The sequence below is a fragment of the Coffea arabica genome, chromosome 6e (genome assembly GCF_036785885.1).
Source record: "Coffea arabica cultivar ET-39 chromosome 6e, Coffea Arabica ET-39 HiFi, whole genome shotgun sequence".
Classification (NCBI taxonomy): Eukaryota; Viridiplantae; Streptophyta; class Magnoliopsida; order Gentianales; family Rubiaceae; genus Coffea; species Coffea arabica.
The window spans coordinates 18,579,920-18,598,022 of NC_092321.1; the positions used below are offsets into that span (position 1 = coordinate 18,579,920).

The 18,103-nt window shown below is 32.2% G+C and overlaps 1 protein-coding gene across 3 annotated transcripts; it reads left to right on the forward strand.

Annotated features, from left to right (window-relative positions):
- Positions 1-6,725: 6,725 nt before the first annotated feature.
- On the forward strand, positions 6,726-11,556 carry LOC113723320 (gamma-tocopherol methyltransferase, chloroplastic-like). 3 transcript variants are annotated; one of them, XM_027246481.2, is made up of 6 exons: positions 6,726-7,279; positions 9,446-9,615; positions 10,264-10,371; positions 10,528-10,728; positions 10,844-10,946; positions 11,092-11,556. In XM_027246481.2, the coding sequence occupies exons 1-6, from the start codon at positions 7,057-7,059 to the stop codon at positions 11,196-11,198; spliced, it is 912 nt and encodes a 303-aa protein (XP_027102282.1). In that variant the 5' UTR covers positions 6,726-7,056; the 3' UTR covers positions 11,199-11,556. The 3 variants fall into 3 exon arrangements, with proteins under 3 accessions (XP_027102282.1, XP_027102280.1, XP_027102281.1); XM_027246479.2 differs by having other exon boundaries at positions 6,735-7,279; positions 10,841-10,946; XM_027246480.2 differs by having other exon boundaries at positions 6,735-7,279; positions 10,267-10,371; positions 10,841-10,946.
- The last annotated feature ends 6,547 nt before the right edge of the window (positions 11,557-18,103 follow it).

Below are 18,103 nucleotides of genomic sequence, written 5' to 3' on the forward strand. Positions count from 1 at the left end.
GATTTATTGAATACTATGGGATCTAATTTGATTTTATTTGCTTTATTCAGTTATAATTTTTTATATATTCCCAATTCATTCATGAGAATGATTATTTTATACAATTAAATAATTGATCACTATTTACTAGTGATAAGTGACTAATTTACGTTTTATTTGAATGATATTTTATATTATTTTTAGTCACTTTGGTTATATTATTGAAAGAAAATGAATCATTTTGGCTATAATTGGTGAAAAATGTTCTTAAGCGATTAAATGAGGTTTTCATCACTTTTTACTTAGATTTTGTGAATTTTGACTGCTTTGACACATCTTTGTATTTTGGCTATGACTTAAGCTACAATGATCGGATTGAGATAATTCTTAAATCAAATTGAAGATAAGAGATAGACCTACAACTTTGGTGAAGACATCAAAATCCAGTTCTAAGGTTTTCCAGGTCAAAAAGCTGAATTACAGTAACTAATTTTCTATGGTCGAAACTGAAACAAGACAGTGAGCAGTCAAGGGTATTTCGATCATTTCTCATCTTATACAAATCCAAATGAGGTGATTCTTGATAAATTGGAAAGTTAACTCAAAGGGTTACAAGTTTTATGTTTTGGTCAAGAGTTAATTCATCTTCCATCATCAAGAAAAGTTCAGTTGAAATTGAGACAAAATTCGAGCAGTAGTGAAGTTTGAACACAAAATGCACAAAAAGGTCACTGTAGCAATCCGGTCGGAAATCGGCCGGATTGTAGTCAGAAAAGGCTGCTCTGTATGCGGATAATTTGATTTCACCTCTAACAAGTCACATGTAATGCTAGACATATGACAACCATTTTACAACTGTAAAGGGAGGTGTAAGCCTCATTTCTTGACCACCTTTGTTTTGAAATAGCCAAAAACTTGTAAGATTGAGGAGAGACATATGGGAGAAGCTTGGAGTCTGTAGAAATGTAATTCTTCCATTTCCTTAGTGTAAGATAGTTTAGATAGTTAGTTCATCCATTCTTGTATATTGGCTAAATTAGGATGAAGATGGAGATGAAGAAGGAGGAGTTAAAGCTCACGTGACATGGATTATCTCTTCTCCAACTCTTTATCTTTTGTATTGGATTCTTAAGTATGGTTAATATGCAAGTTCTGGAATTTGTGTTTATTATGTATCTTTAAAGTTTATACCTTGGGTTTGGTTGAACTTCCTATGGTTGTTAGTGTTTATTATTTGGCTATTTGATGCTATTACTTGAGCAAGTTATTTAGCACTTTAACTCTTTAAATCATGATTAATCTGGTACCATTAATTGTGATTATCTAAGATGTTGTTTCTGCAATGAAAATTGAGATTTAACATTTGTTCAATAAGTGCTAAATATAGGGAGTATACTCACGAAAGTAGAGGTGCACCTATGTGGTTTTGATGATTAATTTCATGTAATTTCATTGAAAAATGAATTTGTAACTAATTCATAACCATGAGAAGAGGTATGGATTAGTTATGAGTATAATTAATTCACTACGAAAGTAGGATTCATATGCTTAAGGAAATTACACCATAACTAGCCTATAAAGTAGTAGTCAATGACCAAAATATAGCACTTGCATGAGTAGTTAGGAATATCATAATCTAAAGAGCTTTCATTTGTTATTTTCTTGTATAAGTTTAGTAGGTTTTACTTTTTATAATTCATTGATAGTCTAAATAATAGAGAAGTTTAAGTAGTACCGGTAATTGTTTAATCTTTCTCGTGAAATCGACTCGATATATACCCTAAACTACTAGTTGACCTGTATACTTACAGTGAAATGAGTGTATTTCGAAATTTTTTAACTTGTACATATATCAAAAGCCTGTCAACTAGTTAGAATAATCTACTACTATCTAAAACATCAAATTCGTAATTTTTTGGTAGTTTTAGTATTTGTGGTTAGTGAGATAATTTAATTGTTATAGAAACTTTCGAATTTATGTCATGCAAATGTACAATTTATGTAAATGAACCAAACTTTTATGTTTGTTAGATAAAATTGGTAGCTTTTCTAATAATTTATGATAGCTTTTCTAATAATATGTTTGTTAGATAGAACTGGTAGCTTTTTTCACAGTATTCTGATTAATTTATTGACATTTAAAAAAAAATCACTCAGTTTATGAGAATGTGATCCTATTTGTCACTACATTTGAGTTTGTATTTTTGGAATAGGAATTTCTTTCTCTTTGTTGATTTAACACCCATCATAAATCTTCAAGCATTTGGACTTTCTAGAAAGCACTTAGGGAAAGACAAAAATAAAGCCCATCTAGGAGGGAGGGACCAAGGATGCTTGGGGAGCAGGATAATGGTTTCTGCACATGGATTCATGCATTTTTCTCCTGATCAGAGGCGACAGAGGGAAATCTTATCCTCATGTCACACGATAATGGTACCATATTTAATTGAACATCACAAGTCACAACTGACGGATTTCTGGAGTTGCACAATCTTCGAGTAAAGGTATTGAGCACCGCAGATAGATTGCATTCTTAATTAGTAAAGTTGATTGACAGGACCATTCTTGTCCTTTAACGGGATTCTGGGACCAGTCCATACTGAACTGAATTATTGTAGTGCCACGGAATGCGTTAGTGTGCCATTGTCGGTGGAGTTACAGCATTAAAGAAGTACAGTAGTCGTTGTTGAATTAATTAATGAGCACAATGGAAATGTACAATTAATTGCACAGCCCGGGGTATAGGGCTGTCAACGGTCGGATCTGGATCAAAATTCATTATTTTGAATTTAGACCCATCAAATTATATCGGATTCGGATCCGACCCGTTTACCCGACGAATCTTCTACTCTATATTCCGGATTCGAATCCGTTGGGTCTCGGTCCGGGTCGGGTCTACCTGAAAAAAATATCAAACTTTATAATTTTTAATAAAAATGAGAAAAAATATATTTGTACACTAATTTCTAATTAATACAAAGAAAAAACCAAATAAGAAAAGAAATCAAATTAAGTTTACTCAAATACATCACCCTAATCAAATTATATTGATACATATATATTTTTAAAATTATTAATCCATTTATATTCGGATCCGGATCTAATACAGGTCGGAATACTATATTCGTATCCGACCCATTTTTTGTTTGACAAAACGGATCAAGATCCGGATCCGGTTAACAGAATTAAATCCCTACCTATACCCGCAATAATTTCACGGATCCGGTCCAGGTCCGGGTCTAGACCCGATCCGTTGACAGGCCTACCGGGTAGATGATTAGAAAAAAGTGACCCGGCAAATAACCATGCATCAATAAATGCTGAAAGGATAAAAAAAAGAGAATTTTGCAGGTTGAAATTAGATAACTATGCATCGTTATTTTTTTTCCCATATTGGACAAACTTTTGCTAAATAATTCCTCCCTCACCCTTGCTCTCTCATCCTTTTATGAATCGATCATAATCTTTTTCATGTCAAATTTTAAATACAAAACCATCAAATCATGTAAGTCATATTTTTTATGCTTATTTATAAGTTTTATCGCTTTCCCTTACAATTTGTCAAAGATCCAATTTGCAGGTATGTGAAGAATGTTCTCCAACAAAAGAATAAAATAATATATGAAGAAATTTTGTTCTTTTTTTTTTTGCAAGATTTTTTTTAATTTTATCAATCTATCATAACATTTTCCATATGAAATAGTATCATAATCTTCATGTAAGTCCTATTTTTTCATGCTTAATTATAAGATTGATTCCTTTTCCTTTTTATTTGTCAAGGATGCACTCTGCAGTTACATCAAGAATGTTTTTCAACAAAAGAAAAAAAAAAAAGGTACATCAAGATGGTTTATTCACTATTTTTTGCGTACGGATTTGTGTTTAGATCAATTTTAGGCCATTTGTGTTGTTTCCATAGATTTGTCCTAAACTGAGATATTCTGAGATAGTACAACATTTTTAAAGGTGGTCTGTGATAGTATCCTGTGATTTGCGAACTTCAGCCAAACCAAGAGTGAAGAAGAACATGATACTTCATTGTTGCCTACAGAATCTTTGCACTAACAATGCATAAATAAATTTTCCTTTAAAATATAATAACATTGACATGTCAAATTCATATGTTATGGTGGTATCTGTAGTCACCCCCTCCTCCTTCCTGAAAGAATCAGTATACCACGGATAGTAACTGTACGCTTTCAAACAAAAAATTGTATACTTAGTGTTACTGCCTTGCTGAGGTCTCATATAACTATTTGGGCTCCAAAGGACCGAGCTTTCGATAGAGTGCAAGAAGATACAGCACTTTATTATATATTTAGTAATACCAACGGATTTGATAAGGTCTTAATTTGTCCTGGTCGCGTGAAAACACCACGTTCTGTTTTTCAACTTTATATTTCCAGCTTTTTTTTTTAAAAAAAAAAGCTTTATATTTCCTGATACAAGATTAGGACAGCTAGCGTGGGACTTATATTTGTACTCATTGGAAAACTTTAATTTATTAACTCTGTGGTTGTCCGTCTGCTTAATTTTTATAATGATGGCTTCTTGGCATTGATTCCTCAACAACCGTTTATTTCTTCTAAGCTCTGAGTTTGCTGGCCCCGTTTCTGTGTAAAACAATTTGTTATGCACAATAATGGTTTCTGGATGTCGTTTCTTACATTTTCTTCTGATCAGCAGATAGAGGGAAAATCGGGGACGGACAATTTGCTGCGATCCCCAGCTAAAGCTTATCTCGTAGAATATTTGTGGTCACGTGTCAAAGCTCAAACTCCAATATTTTGTTTTCGAAGGTTCGACGAGTCTAATCAAATTTTTTACAATATATTTTTAATTTTTATATTTATTATTATGAAATGTCAATAATATCTTTTATTCAAAATTATATGTAAAATATTAATTTTTATTACGGGAGGTTGATTAGATTCGAATAGACTTGATTAAACTCGATTGTACTCCAATAGACTAGATCGAGTTTCACTTAATTCGATTAGATTTAATTAAACTTGAATTCGAGTTCGAATTCGAATTCAGTAAACCAAAGTTGAGTTTGAACTCGAGTTCGAATAGTGCACTACTCGAATTCGATTCGATTCAAATGTACCCCTAATCAGAACTAATGATTTCACGTGGTCGGGCCAACCAAAACCTCATCAAATCTGAAATATCCATCTTATACTCAATCTCACACAATAATGGTTTCTTGGATGTCGATTCTTACATTTCTTCTGAGCTCTGATTTGCATTTTTGTGGTGGATACATTCAATTAACTTCGAACTTCGTACGAATAGAAAATAATAAAAAAATATAACTGCGTGACTCACGAGATGATAAAAAACTGTGTGTTAAGTGGTAGTTATACCTCTTGATTACATGATTCTAGTTGTTGATCTCTTTTATTTGGATTCCGATCTTATTCAAATAGTTTTGATTTTATTAGATAATGTATGTCTTGTGCATTTCAATCTTTACAATTTAATAATTCTTTCTTAGATTGGATTTACATGTTTAGTTCTGGATGGTATCATTAATACAATGGTACTACACATGCAAAGCTTATCATACTAAAAGTTAGAGGTGTCAAAATGTGATTGGGATTGGTTTGTAATTAGATTAATCTATTTATACCTATTTAATAAATGAGTCAAAATCTATCAATCCATTTATGTCCATTAATTTAATAAATGGGTATTGGTATATTCAATTACACATTTATGATATGTTTAAAATTTTACTTGTTTTTTTTTAGAATGTTATGTTCCTTTTTTTAGATATTGTTAATAAGAAATAATGACATTTTATTCTTATTAGGTGGGTAAGAAATTCAAATTTATCTATTGAACATTCACCAAAATTTATTTTAAATATACCATTATTTTTAAATGGGTATAAATGGGCAATGTGAGCCTATCTATTACGCACTAATCCAATGAGTTCAACTGAGTCTCCTTTGAAAAACATTCAAAATTCATTGCATATCCAAATCTACTTATTAATGGATGAATTTAGACGGATCAACATAATTGAGTTGTGATTAACGTATAAACTTCTAAGTAACCACCTTTTCTTATATGCATTGGACATTATCCATTGCAGAGTTTACTATTTTGGTCCCTTATGTTTATTGTTTTACTTAATATTTATTCCTAGTTAGCTATTTTACATGAGAAATAATCAATCTAGGACTTTGCAAGGCAAATGAAGGAAGCTAATGGAGGAATTGCGTGAATCACCTAGGCATGTAACATGACAAATTTTGCTCCTTCTTAATTCTCCTTTTAGCTTACCTTCAGCACATATTTTTCTAATTATATAGTTAGGAAAAGAGAATGGTAATTGGATATAAAAAAAAGAGGTTGCATACTCTTGAGAGTATGATAAATAAGTGTATATTAATCAATAAGACACCTTACTTGTAATCAAAAGATCACGAGTTCGACTTATTAAGTAGTTGAAAAAAAAAGTCTTCAAAAATCAGAGCAAGGCTAACTCTGGAAGTAAATTCCTTCTTGTACCTTGACATTAAATTTTATTTAATATGAACGACATTTATTATGTAGACGTCCAAATAAAGGAGATCATTGTAACTTTTCAGAAACTTGAATGGAGCAAAATGAAATTGTTATAAACCTCAAAGCAGTTTTACATAAATATCCCCACACATTGGAACACATTTACAAGCAGATTTTATCATGCTAGTACCTTTATAGTCGAAGAAAGCCGATACACTCAGTGCCACATTGTTCCCTCTCCCTCTCTCTCTCTCTCTCTCTGTGGTCTACTTCATTAATTGATTTTTTTTTTTGTTATAAAAATTTTAGGGGCTATCAGTTTCAGACGTTTGTTTTTCTTCGTTATTGGAAAAATCCAGCAGCTGTTTGCATGCTAATATATGGGATTTATCTTTTGCTTAGATCTGGAACACTTGCTGTCTAGCAGGAAAGAATTAGTACCTGCATATTATGTGACACTGAAAAAAAAAAAAAAAACCATCTTTCTTTCTGTCCTTCATTAGTTTGGCACTAAAACTTGAGTAAGGTTAACAGGATTGTGCGGTACAACCAACAATAATGGAAGGGGAGAAGATGGATACAGAGGGAAAGGTGGAGACAGAGAAGATGAACAAGGCAATTGCGATGGCATATGATGTCCAATCTAAAATAGTAGAGGATCTAACAGGGGATCACTTTCATGTTGGCTTCTATGACTCTAGCTCCGTTATCCCTGGTTCTGATGTCCATTCTGCTCAGACTCGCATGATCGAGGCGGGCCTCCGTTTTGCCTCTGTATCAGGTATATTCAGCGCACCTCTCTTAAGATATGCATAGGCAGTTTCTCTCGAGTTTTCTTCTCTAAGTACAAATGCTGTAGTTATGAAACAAAACTGTATTTTGCTGCAGAGCTAAGCTTTTTTACTGGGGTGCAGATTAATTCCAGTTAATTTCGATTGTGACTTCGTTGAGTCATCTACCCCGGCTATCAATTTGTATAGGCTCCGACCCGTTTTGGACGTGAATCTAGTTAGTATAGATAGTTTAATAAAAAAAAATTACATGTTCATTAAAAATTTGTTGCTAACCTACTTATTATTTTTTAAAAAAGATTTTTGATAAATCAAACAATTGTTAGAACTAATATTATTATTAATTTAAATTAATTTTAAAATTTGGATATATCCGACTCAAATCTGGATCTGATGAAATTCGAATCCGAAACTATATATTGGTCCCCGTCAAAATCTGAATCCGGATCTAAACTAGTTTATTACATGTCGGATTTGGGTGTGAATGTACGGATTTTGTCCGGGTTGACATTCCTGTACCGGAGTTACTTAGAGCCAAGGCACTGAAACTTTGGATAGAATTTTCCATTCATTAAGGCAACCTTTACCGAATCGTTTAAAAAGAGTGTTGGGGAATGTGATGCTTTTGCTAAAGAAATATTTTGGGCAATAGAAGCAATTTTAAATTGTTTCGGAACCTGCAAGTTTAGGGGCAAAGCTTTTGATCTCAAAGCACTTTTAATACGAGCTCAAAATTAACTTTTGTATTTCAAAAAAATCATAAAAATAAAATTTGACCATTTTATCATGAACTTTGAACTAAATAAATTGATAAAATATTTCTAATAGAAAAGGCACTTATGTAACTTTGCCCCCAAATGATATAATTGAACACTAAATAAGTGCTCTTGTCAGAATCTCTACTACGTGAAATACTTCTCAATAAGTCGTCATAATCTTAAGGATTAATCTTATAAACACTGTTAGTGGATACACTATCACCATTAAATATATAATACACGTGCAAAATTTGAATTTGACAGTATATATACTTACAATGTATATAAAATTTATTCTAATCTTAAGCAATTATCATTTCTCTGCCAATTGCGCTAGTCATGCATCTTGTTCTTAACAACACAAAATATTGCTTACCTTCGAAAAATCAACACATAATTTTATTGGTATCACTCAATTTCAATCATATTTCCTAAGATTTGACCTAATTAAAAAGTATGCCTTGTGATTTGATCAGATTACAGTCGAATCCCCCAGTAGCAAAACATTTGTCAAATACCCGGCCCTCACTTTAAATACAATATTGGCAATTAAACGCAGCCCTCACTTTACTTCTATTATTTCCTTTCAAGCTAAATACTTCTTCACATATAGGAAAGAAAATAAAACTTTCAGTTCATGACCAAAAAACACCATTTCAATTTTTTTTTTTATCAATCAGCAACATCTATACCATCCTACCCTACAATGGAGAAATCCAACTAGGTTGTATAAGGGGTTAGAGAGCAAGCAAGTTCATCTAAACCAAAGAGGTGCTCTGCCAAACTTTTTGAATTTTTTAACTATGAGGTGTGGGTGTAGGGTTTAAACCTTCGACGTACAATCTAAAACGAAATTTTAAATCCCTTATTTTGAATTGAAGTACCAAATTCTACACCCAATAGTACATGCACATGTAAATGGGGATAATCAACTGGGGAAGGATAAAAACAGAAGCAGCATTTTCTTGTTCTTCTTTCTTTTGGTCTTTCCTTTTCTTTCTCATTTTAGTAGCTTTAGTTTTTCTTTGGCTACATTTGTAATGGATTTAGGGGTATTTGGCTATTCAAAAGGTTAGATTACAAATTGGTCAAATTACAGGATTAGTTCTATAATTTGGACAAGCCTGATGCAATGTGAATATACATTAAGCATAGAATTTGTTTTTTCTGGGCAATCATATGCAATTTCTGTAATTGGTACTCTGGGTTTAGGTCATGCACGCATTGAAAAAAGAAATGGTTTGATTGCTTTTCAATGTGTCTATTTTCTTTCCTAGCTAGTGAAACATCCTCCTCATAATTTCTAGTTTTTTCTCCTCTCCAACTTGGTCATTTTTTGTTTCATTTTTTGTTTAATAGTCAACCAACCGGCATTATTTATCATGAAATAATATGCAGAGGATCCATCTAAGAAACCAAGAAACATACTTGATGTTGGATGCGGTATTGGTGGCAGCACCAGGTACCTAGCAAGTAAATATGGTTCTCAATGTAAAGGCATCACCCTTAGCCCTGTTGAGGCTGAAAGAGCTCGTGTTCTAACTTCTGCCCAAGGATTAGAAAGCCAGGTTTGTATGAACTCTCCGTGTTACAATTTTTATGCAAGTGCACAATGAGTAAAAATTTTCATTCTTCCATTTCTTAAGGAATGATGACAGGGTGCATACTACTACTATGCATACATACGTATGTGTGTACATATACATACACACATACATACATATATATATATATATGTGTGTGCATGTATGTATATATATATACATGTACATATACATATACATACACACACACAACATGCACACACATGCACATATACATGCATATATATATATATACATATATGTGTGTATGTATATATATGTATGTATGTAGAATTAATCTTCTATGCACTAACTAATAATTTATACACTATTAGATTTAGATGTTTTTCACACGTGCAACACATGAATTTGAAATTCAAATTAAGATTAATTATTATGCATGTCAGTACGGAGAAGATTAACCATATATTATTTGATTATACCAAGTTTTAAATTTAGATCAAGTCACATTCAAATAAACTTTGTAGAATGACTCGGAACTTTACTCCAAATTCCAAGTAAAAGCCACCACAATGCTAGAAAGAGAAGTAAGAAAGAAAAAGACGTAAAATCATTAGGCAGATATATAGTAGTGCTGCTTTCTTTTCCTAACAGCTACTAAAATGTACGCAGCAGGTCTCCTTTGAAGTGGCAGATGCACTGAATCAGCCATTTGCAGATGGGTCATTCGATTTAATTTGGTGTATTGAGTGCGCAGATCACATAAGCGACAAAACAAAGGTTATTTTTCTTCTTCTATCCTTTACAATTACTATTTCTCTTTATTTTTTTTTTATCATTCTTTAAAAAAGATTATCTACCCTACCTGTTGAACGTAGGCATCACATATATGTAATAATATAAAATTCTGCTGATGCTATTTTCTTCTTGATGAAGTTCGTTCATGAGTTGAATCGGGTGGCTGCCCCTGGTGCTACTATCATTTTACTCACTTGGTGTCATAGGGATCTTTCGCCTCTTGAACAAGATTTGCATCCAGATGAGAAAAAGTTACTGAGCCAACTGGAGAGCAGCATTCGTATTAAGTGGATTTCTGCTGCTGATTACATAAATTTATTCAAGTCCTGCTCTCTTGAGGTGTTCAATTGCGGTTCCTTTTTGCTACTTATTTATTCGATCAGTATCACTATTTTTCTTCGTCACAAAATTTTCCTTTTCCCGATTATCTAAGTCTCCTGTTGTTAACTAGGAGATCAAGTATGCAGACTGGTCTCCACACGTTGCTCCATATTATGCAGAAATGAGGAAGATAACGTTGTCATGGAAAGGAATCATGGCGTATGTTAGACATGCTGGTAAGCATTGTGTATTTCACTAGCATAGCCAATTCATTGCCATTATCTATCTTGTAATTTTATTTCACTAGCATAGCCAATTCATTACCATTATGCTATAATCATTAACCATTTCTCCATCTTTTCTCAATTTCAATTAATATAGGATGGAGGCAATTGAGCATCAGGGCGCTGATGATGCCGTCAGTGTTCGAAAAATTTAAAACTGGTCTGTTCAAGTATTGCATTCTTACGTGCCAGAAGCCTCAGTAGTTCACTTCTAGTGATGTTTAATGTCGTCGTATAAATATCACTCCACCATCGATAACGTGTGAATCTTTAAGTATTGCACTTATGTTTTTGGCCCTCAAAAGCCAATTTGTGCTTGTATTGTTCCTCACGACGCGTGAATCTTCTTGATTTTGAGATTTACCATTTTCCCTTTTTTTTTTGGGGGGGTAAGATCTTCTACTGTTTGTGCAAATGCGTTGCACAAGATCTTGATATTTGACAAGAGTTTCGAATATTAGATCGCAATGGCACGTAACTCGGTAAGATGATGTAATTTGTGCAACTTGGGTCCCTAAACAGTGTAACACTGTTTGTATAAAGTGTAACTCCTTTTTAACCACTTGTAACAAATTGTTCAAAGAGATCTAAATAGTTCAGAGACGGTCCCGCTCCAAATTCTAATTTGTGAGTACTTCAAAGTTCATGGGCAATAAGAGTGCAATTGGAGCCCTATTTTCCATCTTTTTCAAGGATAAACAAAAATGAATTAAAAAAATCATCATTGATCAAAAAAGAAAAACTCTATCGTTTGTCTAGCCTCTAAGCATGTTCGAAAATACTTGGTTAATCCCATTTGCTGTCTACCTGTCCTTAGACCTTCTTGAGTTTACTATTGCTCTTTTTTTTTTTTTTTGTGGTGAGAATTTCCTTTTTTTTGGGCCGGGGGGGGGGGGGGGGGGGGGGGGGGGGGGGGGTTGGGGCCACAGGTGGAGCGCTTTGACTCAACTTCGTAATGCATGGTATACTGAGAAGTAGCAGACAAACTAGTCTAAGTTGAACTCTCTTAATTGAGTACCTAAAATTGTATGTATCATCGGTGACTAGTCTCTTAGTACCTGAGCCAAGTATAATTTTGAGAAAAGCAAAGTCAAAATTTGGTCTCCAACAGCGGGAGAAGAGAAAACCAAATAGAAGTGTAGAGAAATTTAAGAGGCCAAGAAAAAAGAAAAGAGAAATACCCAATAAAAAAAAATTCTATTGTATAGTTTCCAAAATAGGCATCCAATAAAAAAAATTCTATTTCCCATACCTCACTTCTTAAATTCCACCATCTTTTTCTAATTTTTGTTTTAAGTTAAAGATGTCTATTCCGTTTCCAATAATTGGAATAATCAAGATCATGTATAATGTACGTCCCAAGATGTATAATGTAATCCAATAATCACGTATAAGATCATGTATAATTCCAATAATTTCACGTATAATGTTCGTAATCCAACAATTCCAATTTCTTGTTATCCAACTTTCGCTCCTCATCTCCAACCCAAGCTCAAACAGGATTTGGGGCCTTCCAAGTTGTGTAAATAAAATGACTTCAAGTATAAAACATGATCTTTGTACAAATTTAGTTGTACAAGTTACAAACTAAAATTTTACACTAAAATTATACTAGTTTACACCAAATAATATAAAAATTACACAACCTATTCAAGCTAGATAACAACTCAACTTGTGAGATCCAGATTTAGCTGAAACTCGCGGACAAGCATCGTTAGGAACCGGCGCCAGATTGCATTTGTGCTGCTTCGAATCCCATGCCAGCTTGAGTCTGGATTTTTTAGGTGCTACTGACATCAGCCCCCACTAATTAACATGTTTTTTTTTTTTTTGAGTCTTGGATTTTTTATTTTTTTTTGGGGTGGACTAAAATTTACATTTATTTGCTTATTTTAAGGTAAGAATATCTATAAAACTTGAATTTTTAATTTTAAGACTGTCAAACTGGAAATGTCATGCGCAAGATCACCTTAAGAACTTCTTTCAGAAGCATATACAATTTCTAAAGCAATATGAATTATTGAGCACAAGAAGTTTTTGTTTCTAGTCGCTCCTTGTGGAGGTACTAATTTCCTGCTGCAAGCCACCAAGTGTTGCTTTGGGAATACTTTTGGGAGAGTCTTAGATGTGGAATCTTAAAGAGTATTTCTGCAGGGAAAAGTTTTCATTTTAGGGAACAATTCCCGTTCTTTCCCCAAAGGAAAGAATAACAAAATTTGCATTAGTATGACATTAGCAAATGGATGTAACCTGCAATTTTTACTGCAGATCTAACCAAAAAAATGTTTGGTGGTTGTTTATATTAATTTTTGGTAAAAATCATCACCTATTAAACCATCACTTTAAGAAAGCATAAGGTCACGTGCAGGTTACCCTTTCATGTTTGATCAAGAGTCTGGTGGAAAAGAATTAGGATACTCTATTCGGGAGACGGTCATACGATTGCCTTGTGCTTTTTTTTTTTTTTTTTTTTCTGGAAGAAAATAAATTGTGTTCCCATTTTGCCATCACAATGGTGGGCATCTAAGAGGTGTGCATTTTTGGTCAAAAAACTGATAAAAAACGAGCTCTATGACTAAATGATGCATTTTTTTTAATTTAAGGGTCTATTTTAGCTAATTCTAATTGTGAGGGACTGAAAAAATTAGGAAAAATCATACAAAACATTTCTCATATTTTGTAAAATGACTTTTGTCGTCCCTCATTTTTAAAAGTGTACTTTTATGTCATTTACAAATTCACATTAGTCAAATTTGATCCCTACCTAGGTTTCTGACTAATTTTTTGTTAGAATCCACCACGTGCCTTGCACGTGATCATTTTTTAAGAGCAAAATTATCAAATTAAAATTTACATAATCCGATTCATAGTCCCTCATATTTCACAAAAATAAATTTTTTCATCTCTTACATTTTACAAAATGAATTGTTTCGTCCCTTATATTTCATAAAATGAATTTTTCAGCCCTTACATTTTACAAAATATTTTTTTATCCCTCATTGACCATGTGTATGAACAAATTTTTAAAAAAAATTCATGTATATAGCTATTTAATTTCATCTAAATAATACAAATAACATGTAATATATTTCTATTTGATTTTGTCTAAACATACTATTCGGGTGAAATTAAATAGATATATACAGAAATTTTAAAAAAAATATTAATTTTTCACTCGTTCATTTCTTTTTACTCGAAAATTGAAAACAAAGAAGACATTTAATTCTAAACATTATCAAGTGCTTATATTGAATTAAATTTGGACAGAAAAAAATAAACGAAGAAAAAGTATGACAAAATGAAATAAGTGATTGACACTTTCAAATTTTAAAACAATCACAAGGCAAGAAATTTAACTATTGGTCTTAAAAGGTGACGAGTAGAAATTTTAGATTTAAATCATAATTTGTTAGCATGACTATAGAATTTGAGTTAGGACCGATTAATTAGATGGTTTTATTAAACAACTCAATAAATGAATCATTACCAAAAAAGAAAAGGCCACAAATATTGAATAGATTAACATGGTGAAATCAAATGGATATATATGGGTTTAAAACAAAATTTTTAGATTTAAACTCATGTATGTATCTATTAAATAGTATGTGTACAACAACAATTTGTTTGTTGAAGTGAAATCAAATAGATATATACATGAATTTTTTTTTTTAAAAAAAAAAACTATTCATACACATGGTCAATAAGAGATGAGAAAATTCATTTTAAAAAATGTGAAAAACGAAACAATTCATTTTGTAAAATATAAGGGTCTATAGATCAGATTATGTAAAATTTGATTTGATAATTTTGTCCCTAAAAAATGATCACATGCAAGGCACGTGATAAATTTTGGCCAAAAACTAGTCGAAAATCTAGATGGTGACCAAATTTGACCAATGTGAATTTGTAAGGGACGTAAAATTACACTTTTAATAGTGAGGGAAGAAAAAAGCTATTTTATAAAACATGAGGGACGTTTTGAACGATTTTTCCAAAAATTTATCAAAAATTGGATGGAACTAATTTGACAATTTTTCGTTTATTGCAATATAATCAGCATGTGTAATATTAATGGGATCAGGGGTGGAAGGGCCTCACAAGTTTTATTTTCCACAAGTTTGCTCTTTGAAGTAACTGGGTTGGAAAATAGTATACCAAAAGTTTAAATATATTGTAAATGATTTGACATAGAGTGCAATAAAACGTGAAATTACTAACTTATCCCGAAATCAAGTAAAGTACAACTCCAGATCCAAATCAAGGGCCTGAACTAAACATGTAAATCCCATCTCAGAAAAAATTATTAAATTGCAAAGATTGAAATGCACAAGAAAGACATAATCTCAAAGAGTGCAGCTATTACTTAGGAAACACTTTAGTCTTTATTAATTAGAAAAGCACTCAATTCTTTATCCACACGTAAATCACCAATTATATCTTTGATTATTTTCTGTCTGTACTGGTACCTCTCTATCAGTTATGATTTACTCTAAGTCTGTCTGTACTGGTACCTCTCTATCAGCACATTGGCATAAAAAAGACAGTTATTAATCTAAGAAACAATTATTAAATTGTAAAAGTTGAAAGAGACAAGAAAGACATAATCTGAAATAGTCAAAACTATTGGAAAAATATTGGAGTCCAAATCGAAGAGATCGACAGCTAGAATCATGTGATCAAGACTTGCAACTACCACTTAAGAGCACTGAATTCTTTATCAACTCATGAATCACCCGGTTGCATTATTGATTATCTATCGGTACGAATTATGAAGTCAATTCGATGTATCAGTCACATAAGATGCAAATCAAAGCTCAGAAGAAATGTAAGAATCGATATCTAGAAACCATTATTGTGCATAATAAATTGTCTTATATAGCAAGTTAAATTCCATCTAGTTTCTCTTAAAAAAAAAGACATGACAATCACATAACCACTCCTCTAGCAAAGGAATCTTAATTCATATCCACCATATCCATAATCGAACAAGAAAGTGTAAAGGTCATCTCTAGTTTACTCTTTCTTCGATTGTGAATTTGGCGGATAATAATTAGGATTCCCTATTCAGGAGGTGGTCATGTGATTGTCATGTGCTTTTTTTGGAAGAAAATAAATTGTGTTCCCATTTTTCTATTTAAATTGTGGGTTACCTAAGAAAGGCACGCACTTTTGGGCTAGAAAACTGATGAAGGAATGAGCTCGCAGACTAAAAGGACGCTTTTCTTTTTTATATTTTGATGGACTATTTTGACTAATTCTAATTTTGATGGACTAAAAAAAGCTTTTACCGAAAATTTAAGAGACCAATTTGGCAATTTTTCTTTTATTATAATATAATCTGCATGTGACAATATCAATAGGATCAGGGTCTCACAAGTTTGCCTTTTAATGTAATTGAGTTGGAAAATAGTGTACCGTGATTTGAAATATGATGTGATTGAATTGAAAAATGGTGTAATAAAATATGAAAATACTAAATACCTGAAATTGAGTAGAAATACAACTTGCAAGGTCTCGAATTGAGATCAGAGGGGCCTCTCCAGAACTAAACAGATAAGTCCAATCTAAGAAATATATGTGTGTTTGGATTGTAAATCATTTGAGATATTTTTACTGTAGCATTTTTTGTGATGTGATGTATGTGAAATAAAAAGGTAATTGAAAAGATAAAAAGATATATTGAAAATTGTAATGATGATGTAAGTAAATATATTTATACAAATAATCTCCGGTCCAAACAATTAAATTGCAAAGATTGAAATGCACGAGAAAGACATAATCTAAAATAATCAAAATCCAATCTAAGAAACAATAGTGTAATAAAATATGAAATTACTTAATACCCAAAAGCGAGTAGAAGTATAATTTTTCAGGCCTCGAATCCAAATTAGGGGAACTCTCCAGAATTAAACATGTAAATCCAATCTAAGAAACAATGGTGTGATAAAATATGAAATTATTAAATACCCAAAATCGAGTAGAGATACAACTTGTCAAGCCTCGTGTCCAGATCAGGGGCCTCTCCAAAACTAAACATGTAAATCCAATCTAAAAAACAATTATTAAATTGCAATGATTGAAATGCACAAGAAAGATATATCTAAAAGAATCAAAATCCAATGCTACATATCTTTATGGGAAAAGACTCAGAGAGCTGGCGTCCGTACATTTCTGGACCAATCTTTCATGGGACAGTAAGGACGGTCCCATTTACAGAATAAAGGGATAATTTTAGAAACCTCCCTAGGGTTTTTTATAGTCTCATTGCCTTCCGCTGAGATTTTCAAAATATCGGAAATCTCCTCTAAAACTAGGGATGGCAATGGGGTGGGGGACACCTCTCCCAACCCCTGCCCTGTTGCATTTTAATTCTCCCCACTCCGCCTCGCTTCCCCGCGGGAGCACCCGCAGGGGAAGTACTAAAATTAAATTTCATTAAACTTTATTATATAATTTTATTATAATTAATTTTGAGCAAATAATCAAGTACTAAAATATTAACACATCACCAAATTATTATTCATTATAACTTCACTATTGAAACTCATAAAAATAATTAAACAAAGGTTATTTGAATGCAATCTAATATGATAAAACAAATATAACTAAAATAATCAAGTTTTCACTTTTGATACAAATACAATCACTAAATTATTATTGTATTTTTTTTAGAAAAAAGTGTTATTGTATTAAGTGTAGTTAGGAATTTAATATAAATGTATTAATAAATTTACTATAAATAATTAATAATTTTTATTAATAGGCATGTATAATTAGTAGTATAATTAAAAATATCATTATATATATATAATTATGTACATATATATATAGTTTTTCAACGGGAAACCCCCCGCCCCCGCCCCAACCCCCACCCCAATGACCCCCTGCGGGGCGGGTGCCCGCCCTCGTTGCCATTCCTACCTAAAACTAATTCGCTAGTAACAAATCAGCCCAATAAATACAAAAATAATATAAAATTGGTGTTAGGAGAGAGAAAATAATTTAATTTCATAACTACCCTCAAGTTTTGTTTTAGATAGTTAATTTACTAAGAACAAAATACATCTATTTTAACTTTATCAAATGTGAGACGATGTAACTGTTACAGC